Genomic DNA, 23,067 nt, shown 5'->3' with positions numbered 1-23,067 from the left:
CAGAATACAACCGGAAGCAGAGGATGCAACACAACAAGCATTTTGGAATCTGAAATGAAGTCGTTAAAGGCAGATTATGTTTTACTCGGTGTCAATAAACAACAAAACAACAAAAATCAGTGGCAGCTGTTACTGAATTCCTAAATTTATACTACAGTTATTTCCTTCTTTCTTGGATTATTATTAAAAACAGATCCAGGGTTTACTTTGTGTATGTTTCCAGTATGTGTCTTTTATCTGACTCTTTTCAATCATTTATTATTAAGCTGTCTCTTCAAACTAGGGGGAGGTTCTGCTGTCAAACTGTCAGCGGATTGGAAAATGACATGCTGGCTATTTGGAATAATCTCACTAGGTTATATGTGACTTTTATACGCTAGACCACAGACATGTAAATATTTATTATAACATACACTTACTTAACAAGGTGAGGTAATTCTGTCCAGTGCCATTGCTTATAGATCAACGTCTACCTGGCATCAGTGTTCAAATTCAGCCTGTCTTAACCTAATCTCTTCTGACACTACCCTCAAACAGTCATTAAACTTAGTGGTTATTCCAAAATAATGGGTATTAATCTTCTGTTTACGCTGCCTAAGAAAGCTTCCCACTGGAGGGATTTGCTCCCATTCGGGCCCAGAAACATTAGTGAGATCTAGCACTGATTCTGGGTAAAGCAACGTGCCTTATTCTCCGAGCATTTCTCTTATTCCTAGGGAGTGCAAACTTTGGATCTTGGACACTGCAGATGTCATCCTCCATAGCTAACAAACAACTAGTTTCTGCTGTTTTAACTCTCACTTCTCCCATTACCAATGTCTCTCTCCTAATTTGTAGAGGTTAAGGTTAAGATCTTTTTTGAAGAAAAATCAGAAAAAGAAATAGATTATCCTTCTTTGAAAAGCAGAAGACTAGGTTGAAACAGATTTGACCTTTGAGTCTCTGTGGAAATCACTTGCAGACACACACTAACATATACCAAGGAAATCAGTGTGCTGGGATGTACAGACACACAAGACCAAAACATTAGTGGACACATTTGCTGAAGGATATTGATTATTTTGTCCACTCCTTGACAAGCTGCTGGGTGGTCTGAGAAGAGTCCTGATGTTATCAGGATGTCAGGAGACAGAGGACAACAAAAGTACAAACACACACAGGATTCCAAACACTACCATCATCCCTCCCTCTCGTGCACAGCACCTCTTTATTTAGTTTTATTGACACCTAACTCTTCTCTCTGCTGCTGTACCAGAGAGAATAACTATCAAGACTGATGGGTTTAGTACAGATCATTGAGGCAACTCATTAACATTATTCCTTTGTTTTGTTTTCAGTCTTGCAGTAGGCTCTGTAAACATGCATTCTATCCTTTCCTGAGTCTATATGTAATTACAAATGCAGGAAATAAACATTCTGGTTTTTATTATAGGAATATATTTTAGTATATTTTAGAGTCTTACCTTCTAACTTGTATCTTACGACTCTCTTCCACAGGTTATTGTTTGGGGCAACTATGGACGGATGGACCGCAAATGCTTCATGGGTGTAGCTCGAATCCTACTGGAGGAGCTGGACCTCAGCACAATGGTTATCGGCTGGTACAAGCTTTTCCCTACCTCCTCCATGGTGGATCCAACAATGGCACCACTCATCCGCCATTCATCCCAGATGTCATTGGAGAGCACCATTGGGCCCTGTTGTGAGCGATCATAAGACTCACGCAGAAATGTATAGTTTTGATGTTGCGGCTAAGTTTTCATTGCTTCAACCAAGTACAGAGATTTTGTAAACCCTGCATTGCTGCACCTGGGTCAGCCAGGCAGTGCTGTCCCTGGAGCAGGTAGATGTAAAGTATCTCACTCAAGGCTACTTTGACAGGCCCAGCTACACTGGGGAATGAATCACTTCCCTAATTTGGAAATCAATTTACAAACCAGTTGGTCATGCTGGTTCTCATTGGAAATGTGTTATAATTCTTTGATATTGTATCAGACTATTTCCCGAGACTCATGGGAAGTACATTTCTTTTGTTGTTGCAACCGACCGCCCCTCAGACTTGAAGGAATTTTTTTTTCTCTTCAGAGCTCTATAAAGAAAAAACAAAAACCTTCTTAATGAGGATACTTCAAAGAAGGGTTTGGTTGCCGACATTGATTACATCCTATTGGGACCACGATAGACTCCAGGCTCAGCTTCGCTTCAGCTACAGCCCTTCTTTACAGCCTACATTCAATTCCCCATTCCAGGACTGCTTGTTGTCTTTCTGTGTCTTCATTAAGGGGCTGGGCAGCTTCTGAGTGTTATTGTCTACCCACGAGTCCTAGGAGAAAGTGAGACTGTCCTCAAATTGTTTGACAAACCACCATCTCATTTTGAGGGAGCATTGATGGCGAATGAATGTGTGCATAGCAACTTGAGAGGCTTTCAAAGAATATATAAAGTTAAGTGTTGTAACTGACCAAGACATTACCTGGTTTTTAGCACTTGACCTGTATTACATTTCTTGTGTCACACGTTTGGCCCATCATTGTTCACTTTATTTGGTAAAATGTAGAGAATCTGAGAGGTAGAAATATGAATGAAACCCCCATCATCTACTGGAAGGATGAAGATTTGGACCTGATTTTGTGGGTCAGGGCTAGTCCTGGCTTTCTCTCCTGTTAACTACATTTACCTGGAATACAAGGTATAAAGTGGTCAAAGAGTGAATTTATATGGCTTAGAAGAAGAACTACCACATTATGAGTTCTAAAAAACCGTGTCTCATTATAACCCCAAAGCATGTACACTTTTTAAATTGCAATGAATCTTGGTATTAGCTGATTTTGCAGATTGTTTTGCCACCATTTTTGGAAGGTGCTTTTCAATCACATCAGTTACTGTTGTGTTTGGAATCAAGCACATAAAAACATGTATCCTTTGGGTTTAAAAAAAAAATAGCTGGGTGTTTCTTGAATCAACAGCACACCAATTATGTTCAATTAGAGATTTCCAGAGTATGGCACCAGATGTAATCAAAGTCCACCAACCTGAATCACTTCAGGCGGTGTGATATGTGAAAACATTTGACTCCTTCCTCTTGAATATCTTTATGAAAATGCTAGTTTGATAATTTCACAACCACACTAAATTGGATTTTATGCATGCATTATATCGTATTAGATTAGAATTAGTATTCAAACCAAATAACCATAAATGCATGAGCTTAGCATGATTAAATTATGTTAACCTTTATGAGGACACCATCTACATACACCTGGCAGGAAACAACCAGGGTTTAATGGGCTCATGTTGAAGGTGTTTTACTCTTATTTAGTTTAATATAGTTTTCACATTCCACATTCACATGGAATACAGGAGGTAGTTTTGTATCTGAGCTGTAGCACTGACAAACAACAAGCTAATGCAATAGCAATCTGACGTCACTGACTTAACACATTGCTGTACATCCCAGTTTAAGCGTAGTTTCTTTTTAGCTAATACTGTAGAAATAGATTCCTCCCCGCTATTTTTAAAGCATTGGCTAACAGTTGTCTAATAACAGTTTATACTGTGCCAATTTTTACCAGCAAGTGTCTTCTTCTTCCTTTTCTTCAATTACCTTGCGGCATGTGCCATTATGAGGGAGGCACAAAAACAACCACTTATAACATCTGACAGCAACATTCAGGCTGTGCAGAGAATCACCCCCTTTATTCTAAATTACAGTCCTAATCCACAGAACGTCAAGGCACCTGGTGATTAGCCATGCTACCACTCAGTACAGAGGAAAAAAGGAAAGAGAGGAAGGAAGCATGAAATGTACTTTGCATCATCCAAACAAAGGATCTGTGTGGACTGACGTCAGGTTTTGTGGACTTCAGAAAAGGACACAAAAATAGGTGGAATTAAAGGGAACACAATGTGCACACTGTAGAGAAATTCATAGTTTATTGAAACGCAAAAGCATATGTATTTCATTTGGGCACTTTATGATTCTTAATGTCTTTTTATGTGTAAATATTGTTAGTGTCTTCTGGAGTGAGCCAAAGTTAACTTATAATGGCTGAGGTGGTTAATGTCAAAGCTCTGAAGGAGGGAAGTGATATCCTTGTTAGTTACTGTAAGATTGTAGCATTAGCTGGTAGCATTCGCATGACTAATTTAAACTTCTAATTAACAAACAACTTGATAAGACTAAGCATGAGTTATATGCTACACAGCAGGAAGACTAGTAAATACAGTACATTGGGTTAAGACCCAACGATAGTGGGGGTCAAAATATGTAGCAAATGTATTTAGATAATGATGAAGGTGACTAATTGTTTTTTTTTTTTCTAAATTAATAAAACATTCTAATAAGAAGATTTTAAGCCAGTTTATTTCATTAATTAATTTATTGGGTTTTCTTTTTACTTTAAATGAAAATTTCAGAACCAAATTTTTATTAAATGTGCTATTAATTTAATCAAATCACCTAATTTGGAGCAATTTTACTCTAAAAAGGGGGCCTCTAAAATTGCCTCTCTTTTGCCAGTAGCAGTGTTGCAGGGATATTAATGCTGTATTTAGTTCCAAACTGTTTAACAAAATTCTGTAAAGCAATAATCAGAAAGCATCCACTCACTGTATTTGTCTGTTACTTGACAGAAAAATGACATGAGTAAGTAGTGATTTTCGCTGTGGTAAGATTCATCATTGAAAACAAAACAATTGAAATCATCATGAGGCATAAAGGGAATTTTTTTTTAAATGTGCAATTCCAAACTTTTACTTTGAAAAAAATGTCTTAACGTGTCCATTTGTCGCATGCACAGACAAATGACACTGAATGCAGAAACTGAAAATCACTTCCAGAAAAATGTCATTTTATTTTTTTCAATGTTTTTTCAACAAAACTGTCATGTAGTGTCTTATATCTGTAAAAAGTGTTAGAACTCTGTATGTACCATACATACATATATACAAATATATAAAATTAATATATAATTAGATATAAAATAATGAACTCCCCTTACTTTCACTCAAGGAATGTGTTTGTATTAGTGCTTTTTGTGCCAAAACAGAGATTAGATTAGATTAGATATTTGATGGGTAATGGGTTGTTTTCCCAGTTTTGATTCAATGAAAGCGAGTTTTACAAAACTGGGATTCAGTTGTTCACCAAGCCATAAGCAGGATACATGCATCCAAATGATCTAGATTTATCTAATGGCAGCCAGGAGTGATGTAAAAAAACATCACTGAAGTTTCCCACCTCTCTATCTCTAACCTGCAGCCGCTCCCTGTGCAACATAAGGGAACAGATGTTTATAAAGCATTTATCAAAGAGACAATTGTTAACTGTACCATATTAAACTTTAAACAAGTTTCCCAACATTTCCTCTCTCCAGTGGAGAAACATGACAGCAGTAGTGTGCGATGCATGCAGGAAATGATGGGGTTTTTATGATGTCTACAGATGCAGTCATTTGTGTGAATTTGGGGTATGATTTATTATTCAAATAATATCAATAATAATAATAGTAATAATAATAATTCTGTAAGTGTCTGAGAGAGACAGTTTATATGCCACCCTTCTTACCAGGATTAAGAGTAACTGTTTGTTAATAATCATTGTGTAAATTTTCTCATGCAATGCTTCGTGTTCATCACTTTGAGTTAGTCTGTGACACTGTGTAACTTTGAAGGCAAATGATTGACCTGATGAAGTCTGTTAATGTTATTGTTGACATGTTCAGGACCAAAAATGTATGTTTTTGCATTCCTCCATGTTTTGATTGTGTCTGCCACTTGGATGTTAATTGTGTACTTCTATCAATTGTAATGTAAGTAGAGGCCTTAAATACACAATACACATTTTTGCCAGGGCTAAGGAATGAGAATTGGCACACTAAGTGATCAATGCAGCGCAAAAAAAGAGAGAAAAAAACATTTCAATCCATTATTTAAAACAACTTTAGTGTCATCTATGGAAATAGAAATCTTTGCATATGTTCTTAATGAATTTCTGATATACTGAACAAATGAATAAATTGAGCAAAAAACTAATAATAATAAAACAATAAAAACATATTTTACAGGATAGATTCAAACATTTTGACCCATTTCTTATCAAAACATATTCTCTAAACTTAAAATTATGCTGTTGTTTATCTGTTGATGTTTGGATGCACCTCGTTTTACTTTTATGTTTCAAATGAGGTGTTTAAACAAAACAAAAAGCCCCCACTAATCCTGTCTTGCCGAGGTCCTTTTACACTGTTAAGGTTGTAATTCTGCAAAACCAGACCTTACTTTTTATACGTTAGCGGTACTTAATTGTATACATGGTGCCATTTGGGACCAATGCCCAAGAAATAAAAAACTGTAGGGGAACAATTTTGTTACACATATTAAGCTGCTTGTGTGTTTTTGCTCATATTTTTCAGGGTGTAATTTTTACGTACCTGCTCCTTTGGCTGCGGCTGGCTTTTACACATTATAAACTGCCATTCACCTGGTTATAGCAAACAGTAGTATATTAAGATGAGATATGTGCTCCTTCGGTCTTTATTTATATTAACTTTAAAAATAAATCAATCAAGAGCAGATATGTTGAGACAGTTGAAAACAAATTCTTAAAAAAAAAAGAATATTATGCTTCCTCGCAGGCCAGACTTTCTGCTGCTAAGCAGCTGATAAGATTAGTGATGATATAATGTACAAGCACAGCTTGTGGCACTGAATTTTAAGTACATTCAATAATACAATTCATTTGGGGATATTTTGGACTGTCAGAAAAATGCATACTTTCTAAAGACTCAGCACAGAATGCTAGTCTGGTGTGGTTAAGTGTGCCGTGTCAGCGATAAATGACCACTATGCCAAAAGTCTTTTAGGCCAACACCAAGTTGTAGTGATAAAAAGTATATGCCTAGGGTTTATGACCTCAGGGGAATCCTCCAAAATTTTGAGGTAAACAAAACATCCTGAATAATGACAAATATCTCTTACTTAAATTGTAAATTAAAATAGGCCAAAAGATAATTAATGCTTTGCCCCATTTTGACAGAGATTATGTAGTTTTCGTGTTTAAATGTCAGCAAATAGCTTCAATATGTGTAAACTGGAGAACTACTTTTTCATGTAGTAGTCAATAAAACACTGAGCTAACCTTGGTGTACAATGGGTTAAGTCTGTGTCTGTTTTTGCAGATCAACCTAAAAGTGAAACTGGAAAGATTTACCTTTGAAGAAGAAGAAGAAGAAAAGAAAAAAAAATTCTGTTATCTGCTAAAATCAGCCATATCTTTCCCCTCTGAAGTACATGAGATTTTACTCATTAGAAAGCAAGCAAGCACTCCTTGAATCGTTTTCTTTAGCGTGACAGTGTGTATGTTTCTCGACATATCAAATTATGTTCTCTCACAGGGAAGAGGTGGATGAGTGGGTGGATGAAAGGGAAGAGGCTGCTCCTCTGTGGCTATTATGAAACAGTGGCTGGTGGATCCCAAAAGCAGCACATCTCCTCCAGTCTGCTGTGCTGCAGAGACAGCGATCCACAAGCTTTATTTTTTTCCTTCTTAGAGCCCCCAACTGCCTCACAGCCCAAAACTAACCCTCATAAATGTTTTCCCTCACACACCATCTGGTAGATTATCGCGTTCAAAGCATTTCATATTACCATGACTTAATACATTACACAGTTGGGTGAACCAAGTGAGAATCAAAGTGCCATGAGAAATCATAACTTCGTTTTTTTTCTTTTCTTTTTTTTGTTCTGTTTTGTTGTTGCCGTTTTTATTTTATGACTGTTTGATGTAGATTTAGTGCTCATCTTTCTAGATTATATCTCAGTCATTCAGTTCTACACAAGTCTTAACTCACTGTTTTGCAAACATGTTTTTTTATTTCCTCAGTGATACAAAGCCATCATATTAAAAAATTCACAGCCTTAAATTCTATTCTTTAAATCATGTGGTGATTTCTTCTAAAGGCATATGAGAATTGTCCAAACCATACATATTCCCAAGACCCCTAACATAATAAGGGAAGGCGATGTTTTGGTTTTAAGATGCGTCGTATAAGACAGTTTTACAGGCCTTCTTATGTTTTCAGGGACATTTAATATGGGCAACGTCTGGAAGCAATGTTACTGGAAAAGTTTTCCTTAGTGATGAGCATTTATCCAGGGAAAAAATTGTTTTTGTCAGCTACACTTTCATTAGATAAATAAAACTATCCTTTTTCTTTCTTCATTGTCTTTATTGTTGCACTTGCAATTTTTGCTACTAGAACATTAACAGCAGTAACAGTAAGGTATTTTACCAGGTATCTGTTTAAACGCCATATTTTAAGAATTGTCAATCCTTTTAAATATTTGAAATACTGATTTGTAGGTATATTGCATTTTTTTTAGATTTACTTTATTCCAGTAGAATAGCATTAACAATCGTTAGCATTAAAGTACAAAAAAGCTGCAAAAGTCCATATGCATTGCTTTCCATTTGTTGCTCATGTTTTACTGACTTGAAGTCCTGAATGTTATCAGAAGAGTGACAAAATGTTGTAACTTTAGTTTTAGTCACTGCGCTGTCATTTAAAACACATATATTTGCAGATTCTTTGGGAAACTGTTATATTGTTGAGTAAATGCACAATTTGGTGTATTGTTATTCTATTCCAGCTGTCAATAAAATAGTTTAACTCCATCATTAAATGCTTTATCTGTTTTTTTTTATCTATTTGTTTAATTTAAGGTGGTCATATAAAAAGCAGCAGAAACACGTTCTATGCTTACAAAACATTGCTTATTGATTATTTGTACATGTCGATATTATATTGCTTTATTTTTAAACAGCCTTTTAAGATCTGGCCAAGCGCTACAGAAGAAAACAAGCCTATGGCTAACTCTGGGACATTTACTGCAATGTTTATTAATGTACATCATCCTTGCTAGAAAGAAAAAACAAATACATCAAAATCCTGGAAAAGGAATGTCACATCCACTCAAAGGGAGACAATCAGACACATACTTGTCATACCAGCTAAGAAGTACTTTTTAATTATAATTTAATTTTTATTTTTCAAAAGGGGGCACAGTTAGCCCATAAACAACATAACACTGACAAGCTACATAAGGGTGAGAGTCTGGTTTGGATGGACAGAGGACTACACCTTTACAACAAAAGACACTTCGAGGTCACAGACTAAGCACTTAATTGTAACCTATATGTCATTTGATAAGTAATCTGCATCATTCGTCATCAGTAATCATTATTTCACCTGTTGTTTCTGTGCCTTTGTGGAGCCCTTTTAGCCATTCATCATGACTTTATTGATAACTATTTCATGCAACATAAATCCACAGTGACCTTGAACTTGGTGGTGTTGGTTATTGTCAATGTATATGATTTTATTATTAGTTATTAGTTATCTTTCTCTGTGCTGGGTGACATTAATGCTTAGATTTTTAGTAACTGCAAGTTCTTGTTTCCTTCTGACTGCCTCTCTGCCTGTGTGATTTTGCTCCTGTCCCTCTTCGAAAACACTTCATTTTATTTTGAAGGTTAGGGCCTCATGTAGGTTTCCATGCTTTTACTTCCCTTAAAGCCTGATCCATAAAATAATTGCCAGAAAATTCAGATTTCTTTAAAAAAAATTAAGTGTTTAGTGAACCATCTGATGAAAAAAAAATTAATTTGTATATTTGACTTTAAATTTGTATCATATGTGCTACATCAGGAATGCAATGTATTTATTTATTTATTTATTTTTTTATGTATTTTTTGGGGGTGGTGGTGACGATGTACCTCTACCTGTAAATGCAACGTGTGCGTGTGTGTGTGTGTGTGTGTGTGTGTAGGTGTGTGTGTGTGTGTTAGGAATTATTGGTGCTCTGTTATCATCGCTGCAGACTGATCATCAACTAAAGCTCCTGGGAAGATTTTCTGTGAAGACTTGAGAAGGGAAAACAGAAATACAGAGAAAGACACAAGAGAAGAAAAAAAATAAGTAAAATGTGGACGAAGAGAATGAGATGAGAATGAGTTGGAGATAAAACAGAAGGGAGGAAGGATTCATTTTGCTAGAGAGAGTCGCTAAGGATGACCAAGTCTGAAGCTTTAGTCTGTCTGTCTCTCCATATAAGGAATACTCTCTTTTTCTCTAGTTCTCATCTTTTACTTACATCTACTCTATTTTCTAACTTGTTTCCTTTTTTACTCTTTCATTATGTCTTTTGCTCTCGTTGTATTTCCTCTATCACTATTTTCCCTGTCGTTCCCTGTCCCTGGCAGATGTCCAGACTCCCTGGTGAACAAACTGATCAGCTTATATTAATGTCTCTCTTTCCTTTTTTCTCTCTCTTGCTGTCTCTCTCTCTCTCTGTAATGCACACATAAAGCAGTTGCGTGACAGGAAGGCAGGTCATTCTAGGCAGGCACCCGCGCACACACACGCAAAGGCATGACTTGCATGCACATGCGCAGAGTGACAGAAAGAAAAAGACACAGACACACGTACGTGCATGCAAGTGTACAGTAAGTGTGACTTGCATACGCAAAGACAGGAAATTAAACTCACACACTAAAATGGGATGAACCAGCAGGGGGGCCTCTGATGGTGCAAATGTAAATTGAGACATAAATCATTCTGTCCATGCGGGAAATTACAGATCCAAACAAAAACAGCATGTTTCACATGAGTAAAACATTGATTCTGTACAGGAAGGAACTGGCCGTTGAACAAGACGCTCCTTCGACTTACTCTGGCACCTACTATCACATCACTGTTGTGTAATGTGACAGTTTCAGGGACTGCTTCTCGATCAAAATTAAGAAAAAATTAATTTCGATTTGTCTCCTTGTGTTACTTTTTGCTTCCATTAACTTTTTGGTTTTTGTAAGTAATTTTGGTTTAAATGCCCCAAATTCTCTTTTTTACTACCTCATTTCTGCTTTTCTGTCTTCCATGGGATATCCTTTCCTGCCTCATATTGACCAAGGTATGTTGGGAAAAGACTGTAAACTATAAATAAAGTAAGCAAATAGTGATTGTTTTGCAAATGGTAAACTAAGGCTCTCTCTTTCAGAGCAAAAAATATAGACTATATTTTTACAGTAAATATGAAATATGTGTTGTTGTTTTTTTTATCAACCTTTGTTATTAAATAGTTGTGATTTGGAAGTAATATAAAGTTCAGTCTACGTGCACAGACTTATAAAACCTATTTAATGGATATAAGTTAAATGAGTGTATTCACTGGTAAGATACGTTCACACTGCAGGCGAAAGCGCATCAAATCCGACTTTTTTGACCCTATGCGACCCGAGTGGAAAGAAGTTAGCGTTCATCCTCCACCTTCACTGTTTATATTATGCTAACATAGCTGTGTCACTAGCGATCACGTACCACATCATTATATATCAGCTAGCCAAACTAAAGTAACCCTACGAACGCCACTGCTGTTTACTTTCCTGTCTTCATTTATGTCGGAAGTGATAGCAGAGCTGTATGTCTTAATTTGTTTCAGAAACCTCTCTGTCAGGACAGGCTATATTATATTTAGATGGAAACTAGCGAGCTAACTCCTTGCTAACTTCTAACTGCGTTCAGTTTAATAAATTCTGTTTTCATGGATGCCTGGATGTTTAACTTAATTGTTACACCTAGTAGAGCAGCCACACTGATCATTTTATTACAGATGAAAGAATTTAGACACTTAACTCTCAGTGATCGTTTGGCTTATGGACCTGCAGCGGAGTTTGGGCCCAGACACGGCTAATGATGTCAGACTTAAAGACCAGATAAGTATTTTTCAATCAAGACAAGGCTATGAACAAATAATTATAAAGTGAGCACTTCAAAACCAAAGTCCAGAGGGGCTTAAAATTGTCTCACTACAAAATCAGCAAGTGTGGGCTTTGCCATGAACTTTTACAAAAGGAACTTTTGTAACTTTTGTAGCAGTTATAAACTCACATATGTCGTATATATCAATACTGACACAAACTTATAAGCCTGTCAAGTATTGTCATGTTTTATTAATTTATTTTCCTGTGTAACAGTGGTAGTCTATAGTATAAGTACATCTGTAGCATTTGATGCCATACAACTTTCTGTATATTAACAACATCCTAAAAAGAAAATATCATCTGGCCTCCAGTTTGTATTCAGTATTAAGGCTGCTGTGGTGACTAGCCTGTTTGGTTTGGTACCAAAAAGCGTGTGTCATTTTATTTCACTCTGAAAGTCTGATGCAAGAGAATGTGTCTGTTTTGTATTGCAAAACCCCAAAATGTTTCCCAAGAGAAAGTAAGTAACCTTTTTGATAAGTTATTATCAGTTTTGACTGGTGATTGTGCATGCAATGTGTATGTCTGACTAAGTGATAATAAAAGTTCATTTAGATACCTTAGATAACTCTTCAACACGTAGACATTCAAGTTCTTACTTACAAGAACAAATTTTTTTTATAAATAACTTCTAAATGTTAAATAATTATTCAGTTCCTTATAAAATTATAGAAGGTAAATGCACATATAAAAGCGCTGTTGTGCGCAACATAACCACTTTAAATGCAACATTTAATTTCTCTCCTTGGGTTGAGGTGATCACGTAGGATATTGCATTTGATGTTCAAGTGCAGTTAGCCAGTTTGCCTGGGTTTATTTCTTTTTTTAAATATTATTTTAGTTTGATGTAAAACATATATCTTTTATCTTAAATGTTTATGCTCTGCAGACTGTTGTTTTCACACAAGCAAAAAGGTTTTTGTCAGAAACATACAACATACAACACACAACTCAACAATGACATACTAGCCTTGTCAGCTAGAGTGACCTAATGCAACACCACAGTCAGTAAACAAACTGAAATAAGTGTAGTATGCATCACAGTTTGAGTTTATATATAGAAAAACAAAAGCAGCATTTAATTTTTATTCTTTGTTTACTTCCACATAGCATGTGTCACCACTCTGACCACAACAATACTGAAAATAAACTAATTAACTAAAAACTAACTAAAAAACTGTGCACATTATACAAATGTTTACAGTTTTTGTAATACATATATAAATTCGCCCTTCTGTAAGAACACCCACGCTTTCACTTTGAAAGAAGCAAACATTTGACATTTAAAGCACCTCTTTCATTTTATTTTAATATGAGATCATTTTAACATTTAATGTTGCTAAATGTTTGCTCTAAAACGATTTACTTCAAAAGAATCTCGCCTTACACACACTTAATATGCGTTTATATGAGTTTTTCAAACTCATTCACATTATTCACATTCACATTTTCCCTTGTCTAAATAAAATCACATTATTTTGCAATTAATTTTTGTTGTGTATGTCAACCAAATAAGAAAGCCATCTTGACCAAACATTTTACTGGAGATTAAATCTTAGAAAGTGAGCATGGTCCAGAGTAAACGGATGGTTGTAGTCCTGTAAGAAAGACTGGTGTAGTGTGCTTTTAAGTACTTTAGTTGAAAACTGAGGTGTAATGTACATTTATATCCATTATTTCTATTTCTAAAGATGTCACATATTCCTACCTAAAAGTAAATGTTAGTTTAGCTTAATTTAACTACTTAGTCTTAAACTGTCATTCCAAAGAAGACGAAAAACAAAACAAACAAAAACAAACTAAGGAAACACAGACATTGGTCTCATTAAAGTACTTTTTAACTATTTAAGAAAACAAACAAACAATAAACAAGACTAGTAAGTTGCTACCACTGCTTGCATGTTTTTAGCAAAATTAGCTAAACAAACATGGACTTCCCTTGTCAATTCTGTCATGAATTATGAGATGAAATTAACTCAAAGTCCTTGTTGCTTTAGTTGGAGACTCAGTAAAGCCTTCCACCATGACTGACATTGTGATGGATTCTTAAGGCTTCTAGCATGTAGCATAGTTAGCAAGTTGAGCATGGTTTGCAAGCTAAAGATAGCTTCCCTTCACCCCATAATCTGTCAGGTATATGAGAAGAACTAATGACTCTAGTGTGTGTGTCTGTGTCTGTGTGTGAAACATTAGATATGTATGCATGTTTAATTTCGAAACATTATAAAGATACTACATTTTCCTTACGTACATGACATTGCATGCTCAGCATGAGTAGTCGTTTCTATTGGAGCTCTGATGTATGAGATTTATAGGTACGTTTGCATACGCATAATATTTTTTCAATCCTTTAGCGTAATAATGACATCATCATCCCGCCCCTTCCACAGCATCTCCCCCTCAAAGTCCAGCATCTTGTGTTTGCGGCAGCGAAGCAGAATGCCCACCACTTTGTCCGAGATTTTCACGTAGCGGTCGAAGAGACGGCCAAAAGTTATGATTGTTCTACCCTCTTTATTCTTGAAGCCCATGTCTCTTATAATCCAGACCATCTCCTCCATCTCCCTGTAGATGTGTTTCTGGGCCCTGTCTCCCCTCTCTGCTGTCTTGGAGCCTTCTTTGGGTCGTCCATAGCCAGAGTCACCCTTGCGGAGGCGCTGGGCCATAGCATACTCATAGTCAAATTCCTCACTGAAGGGATTGAGCTTCTGGCCTTCAATGTGGTGTTCGGACCACTGTTGCCAGCGACTTCTGATGTCACCCGTGGTGGCAATTTTAATCTGTAGAAAGGTTAACATCAAAATTGAAAAATCCATTGAAACCTTTTCAAGGAAACAAAAGCGCAAAGCAACACATGTCATTTGAAATTTATTAAAGAGGAGTACATAGGTCGTCAAAACATTTGTGTATTGTTCATTTAGCGCTGGGTGAGCTTAAAGCAAAAGAAAAGCCTGCAGTGGATTTCATCACTATAGGAATCTGTAGAGTTATTAACCCTTAGTCCTTTTAAAAACTATTTTTTAGTTGGTGAAATTGATCCCTAGTCTGTCAATAAATACAGTCAGACTGTACATGTACAAATAAAGAAGCATGGATGTAAATAAATGAGTACTTGGAAATGAGAACCTTATATAAACCAAAGGAGAGGGTGTCCTAATCTTTCTTTAGTATATTTTTTTCAGAAAAACTTTTTCCACCCCCACAGCTCCCCACTCCACCCCGATTCCCCTGGTATGTGTCTTAGCTTTCCAGACCTTCGGAAGAGTGTCATCAGATCTCTTTGGTATTTGATCTATGAAATCTTGAAATCTGTCACGGAGGGACCTTCCACAAAACTCTGTGAACTTTCAAAATGATAATGCTGCTATTCCTTATTTTTCTTTCTATTAATGTCTCACCTTAGACTTTAACATGTTGTGAATTGAACTGATCTGAATTTGTAACATTTGTTTTTACTCTATGCTAATCAAACAGTGTTGGCATGGATTTGAGCAGTGGTAAACACTTATTTACAATTTTTTTTTCATTAGCTGCAAATGGCATACTTTAACTCGCGTTTATTTTAGAGGGAAATATTTAAACCATGAGCTTTTAAATTGCAGCGTCGGTGAAATTCAATAATGCATGCATATAATATTTTCTGAATTTAGTTTCTTTGATAGGCTACTTCAGTTTCATTTAAGGCCTGATATGCTGAAGTTAGTTAGCATTTATTACTAAAGTGCTACTACTATTGTTACTTTTTATGCTAATATATGTTTGCAGACAAATCATGGGTCATGTAAACTGGTTTAATTTGATAGGTGTTGTTTGCTGTCGGCACACACAGCCATTTTCAACAGTTCTACATTATTTTAGCAGCTCTTCTCCTTTTTACTAGCAGATAAAAGATTTATGAATAGCAGTGTTACCTTTTTACTTTTTTCTCTGTATTCCTTAAGTCTCGTTTAACTTGATAATGCACACCTTTGATGCTTTAACTGGATTTTTGAACAACACAAAGCAAAAATACACAGCAATAAAACAAAAATAATTTCAGATACCATTTTTCTTCATATTTTGATTATAATTGCACTGTCTCTCTCAGTGTCTCATATTACCTCGAATTCATGTCCTTCATTGACCTCTCTCCCTTCACCCTGTTTTCCTCTCGCTGACTGTTCCACCTGAAGGTCAGGGTGTAACTATATTTATTTACATATATTCCACTGCATTGCATTCCAGCATGTGTTTTATGAGCTGGACTTGCTCTCTGGCGACCCCTTCAACATGTCTAGAGGGCCACTGAAAAGCCTTTGCCTTTTATGGGAGAGATTTCAGTATTGCAGTTATGTAACTGTTATGATGTTTGGTGTCCATGAGGGAGTTGGATTTCTTCAGGTGACATCAAAGGCACTTCTGCTTAATCTTGTTTATTCACACTGTGTGACTTGTTCTATTTTAGGGGAATTTATTCTCCTTTGTGTCTTTGACTGGGGGACATTTAATATAGTTGTAAAAAGCCGACTTGTCAAAAACTCTGCAAAATACTCCGCCTCTTTTGTAAGGCTGTCATTACCAAAACACTCAGTGACAGTTACAAATAACCTCTAAAATAAAGAGTTGTGGAGCTTTTCTGCTATCAGTGTGCTTTCACGTGTCTTTCTACATTTTATAATAATAACTAAGAAAAAGTATCCCTGAATAGCTTTTTTTCTCTTTTATTTGACTTATTATTTGAAATTTTGTAAATAACAATATCAGTGTTGGTTACAGGGAAACATGACAGTTAAATCTAATGCAAGTGTATCTAAAGATATTTTGAAGAAACCTCTTATAAAGATGTTGTGGTTAGACATTATGTAAATATCCAATTGTCTCTGACTTATGTTATCATTCATGTTAATGTGTTTGAGGTCACGCTAGTCCAACAATTACTTTTCTTTTAGTTTGGTATTTTGCAGTTGCACTTATTCCTCCTCCTGTAAACTATGCTATAAATATTTTTTTAAAAATGATTGAAAGATGAAACAACACTTGAATTTTTTAAAACCAAAATAGTGAGAAGAAGAATGCTTTAAGGGTTAAAGAAAAACCTAAAATTTTGGATAAATCTCTATGGATTTGTCAATGTGATCAAAATGTTGATTGATCTACCTTTAAGCCTGAATACATTTCTAACAATTTTTTTAAGACTATATTGATATTGTTTAAACGTATCGTTAAAGATCTTTGTTATTAGCCACTCTACCTTTGGCCTGTTGGTCTGCTTTTTGGACTGGGGCTCGCCATTTTCGTTTTTAGATTCATTGTTGTCGCTGAGCCCGCTTTCCTCTCCCAACCCGCTGTCGTCTGTGTCCACGCTGCTGCTTCTTGACCCCAACTTCTTCTCCTGGAGCTTTAGTTTCCTGTCCTGTATCCTCCCGCCTCCTTCTCCACTTTGTAGTGCCCTCATCTGCCGCCGCCGTGTTGGTGATTCGTTGCCCATGAATGGCTTGGTCTCCTCAGGACCTGACTCCATCTTGCCACGAATGGCATTAACTATATCGCTGCTGCTGCACTCGCTGCGTTTTGGCTGAACGGTCTTGTTTACAGAGCAGGTTCTGATCTTATTCTCACTATTGTCACTGGGATCTGCTAAGATTACACGTGGGGTAACTGTAAGTTTAACAACATGGTTGCGTTCTTTTTTATCTTCCTCCTCCACAGATGAAGGCATCCAGCCACTTGGCATGGCTTCTTGCTTGCCAGCATGTTCTTTAGCCCATCCCTGCCAACTTTTAGCCAAATTGGCCACCATAGCGGCACATTTTATCTTCTTTACAGTCCGTTTGAAAGCCTGTGGATCCCGGGATGAAACTGTAGTGATCCCACTGCTACTCATGGTGGATTTCCAACGTATTCACTTTTATTGCCCGTATAATAATCTACTCTTGCAGGTGATGTCGTTATTTCTAGCTTCAGTTTTGGTCAATTGGTTTAAGATGCCAAAAAGTCTTGAAAAAAAAAATTGGATTTCGTCACGTGAAAATTCTAGCGAGTTAACTTAAGGTTTAAAAAAGGCTGAAGTGAATCTTAATGGATTCAGCTTCCTAAGGTTTCAGCTCAAATCTTAAAGACTTCACACTTGTAAAGTGAATCTTTCCAAATGATTATCAGTGTTCCTCAGTCTTTATAGCCACGATGGATCTTTACGGAAATATCCAGACCCTTCCAGATAAGTTGGTCAGTGGGTGAGCTGCTGGTGTGAAGAGTGCAAGGACTTTAACTTTAATCCCCTGCTGAAGCCCCTCTGGCTCCATACTGGCCTTTAAATAGGGAAGGGTCATAAACGAAGTGATGGGCATCTGGTCCACGTGAGACAGGAAAAGTACGGTGTCACCATACTTGTTTCTAACACACACACACACACACACACACACACACACAAACATGCGCTGTGACTGCGGAGTGGAATTTCTCCCAGTGCTATCCAGAGAACAGGTGTCCAGTTCTTTTTTAGTGTCTCTGTGGTTTCTGTCATCACACACAAATACTTGCACAACACAAACAGGCCTTTGGTCTGAGTCAGCCAGTAATACATAGGTGACCCCACATATATGTGCCTGAGTTTATTGTTTATATATAGGCATGTTTTCATTCAAATGCTACCTAAATTTATTAGATGACAACATATGCTTAGATCACTTGTGGTGGCTCACGTAAATACGAAGCAATAGGCGTGATCGTCTGCGTGTCTGTGCATGTGTGGGTAACTATTTCAGTCTCTGAGTCTGTGAATATGTGAGTGGATGTGTTATGATTCTAATAAGGCACAAACACTTTAGACACTGAAGTGAGGATTCTGTGAAAAGTTTAAACTTATCAATTTGTAAATTAAAAAGAGAAGACACTTCAGTCCATTTTATCTTCTGTATACTTGCTTACATTTTAATTAAGGTCTGTGGCAAATAGGTTATTCCAGGCATCTCAGAGAACTTTTCACTACTTCTGGGCTTCTATAGGTTTAAATCTGATTCAGTGTTTTCTGTCTGTTCATGTAATCCCAGAGTGGCACCGTGATGTTGAGACCAAGACTCTTCCAAAGCCACATCATCAACAGGACTCCTTGTTCTCACCTCTGTCCCTGTTGCTCGGGATAGTTTATTGGAGTCATCTTGCTGGGTGTACTGAGTTCAGATTTAAATGTTACATGATAAAAATTTGAAGTGCCTTAAATGTGCATACTACTGTAAACAATTTCAGTAAGTGAGAGAATCATCCAAAATCTGTGTCTGATTGTACCTGGCAAAGTTAGTGTTTCCCAAGAAAATGTAAATTCACCGAAAGTTGAGTTTTTACGTTTATTAGCAACCCAATACCTATATTGTATTTACACAGCATAGAATGAATGTAGACATATGGAAATATACTTATGTCAAGAGTGTCACAAGAAAAAAGAAAAATGTGAGCAAATAATTTCATTTTACAGGTGCAGGTATGCATTGCCACTTGTGGAATTAAATTCCTTGCGCATAAATTCAACAACCAGCCGGTGTAAAACTCAGCAGCCACATGCAGAAAGAAGGCATCGTGCATGCAAGAGTCTGTGCTTTGCTGTTGCACTTTCATGCTTTTCACTGTTTGGGTTTGGAGTACAAAGGAAGAGGGGTTCTAATGTGATTTGTCACTTTAAATGGACAGTTACACCCAAGAAGCAGTGTAAATGCTGTTATAAATCATATTTGTTTATCATTTTGAAAAAAAAAAAAGTCTATCAACCATCATTGTTTGCTATGTAGAAGTTGAAGAAATCTTTAAAATTAGAGCATTCAAAGACAAGTTCTGAAGCCTCTGCACTGCTGTCCCATTGATCTGTTGTACAATATCAGATACCTTTTATGATTAAAGAAATCATAACGAGGAGCACGCATCATTCCACAGAATGACATGAAATGATTTGCTCAAGTGCAAGCTTGCAGTCTTTCACTTTTTCAATTTATTTATCTAATGCCTGTTGTTGAGTATATGTTAAATTCCATATGATGCACCAGAATGACTTTAAGCGTCCAGCAACATTTTTTTTTATTAATTAATTTATTATTTATGTATTTGTTTTTTTATATGTATACATGTAATAAGAATGATTTTGTCGGTCCTAGTTAAGGAAACAGGTGTCACACAGTCATAATAAGTAGAGAAATTGCAGAATCTAAAATAAATAAAACTAAGTATATCATTTTTAAATATTTGGTACATTCAAAACAGTAGTAATAGAAATGCAGATCCTTAACTATCGTGCATATGCCGCAAATAAACAGTAACTATTGAAGTGCATTGTAAAGGAAAATGTAAAATTGAGAATTATGTGCAAAATAGAAATTAAAAGTTGTAGTATATAATATTTCTTTTCTATCTATCTAACAGTAGTTCTTTCTGCTTTTATATATGTGCCTGTAATCTACTGAGGGCCCTAAAAGAAATATTTATGCATGAACTTCTGTTACCTTGCTTTAAAATTTACATGACTCCAAAATAAATTTTCTTGAAAAAAAAGCTATGAACAATTAAATCGACTCTTCAATTTAATTGATAAACCAAATAATTAATAAAAATTTTTGCATATGATGTTCATCATGCATTTATGAAAATCAAAATTAATTCAGTCCTGCTAAAATATTTCTGTATCTGATACACAGCCAAACAAAGCTTCTGAGTGTCTGTCGACTAAAATAGCCAAATGAGGGGCCAAGCTGTCACCAGCTCCGGTTACTGGTGTGCATGTTTGTGTCTGTGTGTGTGTTTGTGTGTGTGCAGGCATTTAAGGTTCTCATCCTCATTCTAACAGCTGCTTCATGCGCACACTCCCACCGTATGTTGTACACGGCAGGCTTGCACAGAAATAGACGTGCCTGGCACTAGAAAGAAATGAAAAAGGTTTGAGAGCTGGGTGTAATGAGTCACATATTTATACATGACTTAATTAGAGGAAAAGATTTTTATGCTGTTTGTGAACCATGAGTCACAGAATTATAATGTGATGTACTTTGTTGAGCACTGTGGGAAAAACTTTTTGTGTTTCTGCATGTGAGACTCAGAGCAGGTTCAGTGGATGAGCGTATGCTTTTGGCTCACTAAACTCTGTACTTGTGAGATGTACTTTATATATATATGTGTGTATATATATTTAAATATATATATATAGAGAGAGAAAGAGATTTGTCTGGAACTTCTTTACTGAAGAGGTTCACATTTGATTTAAGCATTTTGACTGAGCTGTTTTTGATTATAAAACATAGCAAAAGTTTTTGGTCCTAAAAGTTTTGTATTTTGACCCATATCTCCCCTTATCTCACATTGTCAGGCCTCTCTGTTCATACACATTGTGATAAGCTATCATTTTACAGGAGTGAATAACACGCTGTGGAATGCATGGAAAAAAGCAACACAAACATTAAAGGTGTAACTCTTTGGAATTTGCATAAATTAAAGTCTTTAGATACTAAGTGAACTGAAGTAATTGGCAAAATGTTCTGAAAAGGTTAAAAGAGTTACGAAGAGAGAGGCGTTAGGAGGCACATTCAAAGTCTCCATGTTGAAAGGCACATACGTTTGTGATCTCTCAGCAATCTCTCAGTGCACAGCCTTTCCTTGTGTAATCATTTCATCATATTAATTCATATAAGCAGTTTATCAGTGATAACTTTAAGTGTGATGTTGTGCTTTTTCTCTTCATCTAACCAAACCAAACCAAAGCATAAATAGTAATTCTGCTTTTTAAGTCATTAACAGTCTGAAAATAAAAAAAAATAAAAAACCCTGGAGACCCTTCAGCTGGTTCACTGGTTACAGTCAGCAGCAGTAACATAAAAGCGCTCAACAACCTGCAGTCACGCTGCATTTCAGGATGTCATTTCATTGCTTTCACTGTTGGAAATTAGATCCAAATTATTACTAATGCCAACTTAATGACTTTCAACTAGTTTTGTTGAAACTTACTCTCAGCACTGTGTCGTCTCAGATAATAAAGCACGTACTAAGCAGCTGCTGTTTCAGAGTACTGTGTTTTGTTTTATTCAACATCTGCCAGATGTATTCTAGACTTCTTAACTCAATTGTGAAATTCTTCAGCTTCAACTATAACTGCAGGACACATGTCAATTGTTTTATTACAAAAACAATAAGATAACCTCAATAAACTGAGGTCATCTTTTGTAGCCATTCCCCTCATTATTTTATGAAGAAATACCATCTCTCAGTTTTGTTGTGTGAACTATTTTCTGATGTTTTACATTGTATTTAATTTAAAATAACATTTTTATAATATTTGATTTACATCTAATAAAACATCAGGGATGTTTTATTGTCACCGGCGACTTTAACAAAGCGTGCCTAAAGACTGTGCTTCCTAAATTTGTCCAGTTTGTGGACTTTGCTACGGGAGGAGAACACACTTTGGACCATGTCTATTCAAACATCAGGCATGCTTTCAGAGCGACACCCCTCCCCCACCTGGCTGGATCTGACCACCTCTGCATGTCCCTCACCCCCACCGACACCCCCCTGCTGAGAAAAACAAAGCCCCAGACAAAGACAATAAAAACCTGGCCTGAAGGAGCCCTCTCTCAACTGCAGGACTGCTTCTCAACAACTAAATGGGATTTATTCTCCAGCCACAACCTCCAGGAGTACACGGACACTGTACTCTCGTACATCAGGAACTGTGTTGACAATGTCACCGTCAACAAAAGGGTCAGGGTGTTTCCAAATCAAAAACCCTGGATGAATAGCGAAGTGCAATCCTCCTAAAAAGCCGCAACACTGCCTTCAAGTCAGGGGACAGGGCTGCATATAGGGCGGCCAGGGCAGACCTGAGTAGAGGCATCAGGAAAGCTAAAGCTGCCTATAGGAGGAGGATTGAAGATCACTTTGCTGACAACGACCCCAGGAAAATGTGGCAGGGGATCAATCACATTACCAACTACAGAAGCAATAACCAGGCGACATCTAGGACTGATGCCTCGCTGAGGATCTAAACCGTTTCTTCGCCCGCTTTGAGACGACCAGGCCCTCAGCTGTCACACCACTTCCACCCGCCCCCAGCACTGGCACACTAACACTTAGGGAGCATCAAGTGAGGTGTGTTCTAAGGTCAGTGAATCCCAGGAAGGCGGCAGGTCCTGATGGAATACATGGAAAGGTTCTCAGAGCATGTGCTGACGAACTGACCGGAGTCTTCACTAAAATCTTCAACCTTTCCTTGTCATTAAACACCGTCCCGCCCTGTCTCA

At 36.7% G+C, this 23,067-nt stretch overlaps 2 protein-coding genes across 2 annotated transcripts in view; one reads left to right on the top strand and one right to left on the bottom strand.

The window, feature by feature from the left end:
* Positions 1-8,644, top strand: part of rims4 (regulating synaptic membrane exocytosis 4) — a 51,108-nt gene extending 42,464 nt beyond the window's left edge. Inside the window, exon 6 of the mRNA XM_063473723.1 lies at positions 1,498-8,644. Coding sequence (XP_063329793.1) covers positions 1,498-1,716 — 219 coding nt within the window. The 3' untranslated portion in view covers positions 1,717-8,644. The remainder of the gene's footprint in view (positions 1-1,497) is intronic.
* A 5,516-nt stretch (positions 8,645-14,160) lies between these two features.
* Positions 14,161-17,681, bottom strand: abraa (actin binding Rho activating protein a). The gene is made up of 2 exons (XM_063472918.1): positions 17,049-17,681; positions 14,161-14,598 (listed from the first exon to the last, which is right to left on the bottom strand). Exons 1-2 carry the CDS (start codon positions 17,679-17,681, stop codon positions 14,161-14,163), a joined length of 1,071 nt encoding a protein of 356 aa, XP_063328988.1.
* Between the last annotated feature and the right edge of the window lie 5,386 nt (positions 17,682-23,067).

Source organism: Pelmatolapia mariae, linkage group LG5 (genome assembly GCF_036321145.2).
Source record: "Pelmatolapia mariae isolate MD_Pm_ZW linkage group LG5, Pm_UMD_F_2, whole genome shotgun sequence".
Lineage (NCBI taxonomy): Eukaryota > Metazoa > Chordata > Actinopteri > Cichliformes > Cichlidae > Pelmatolapia > Pelmatolapia mariae.
This window is presented reverse-complemented; position numbering and strand designations above follow the sequence as displayed.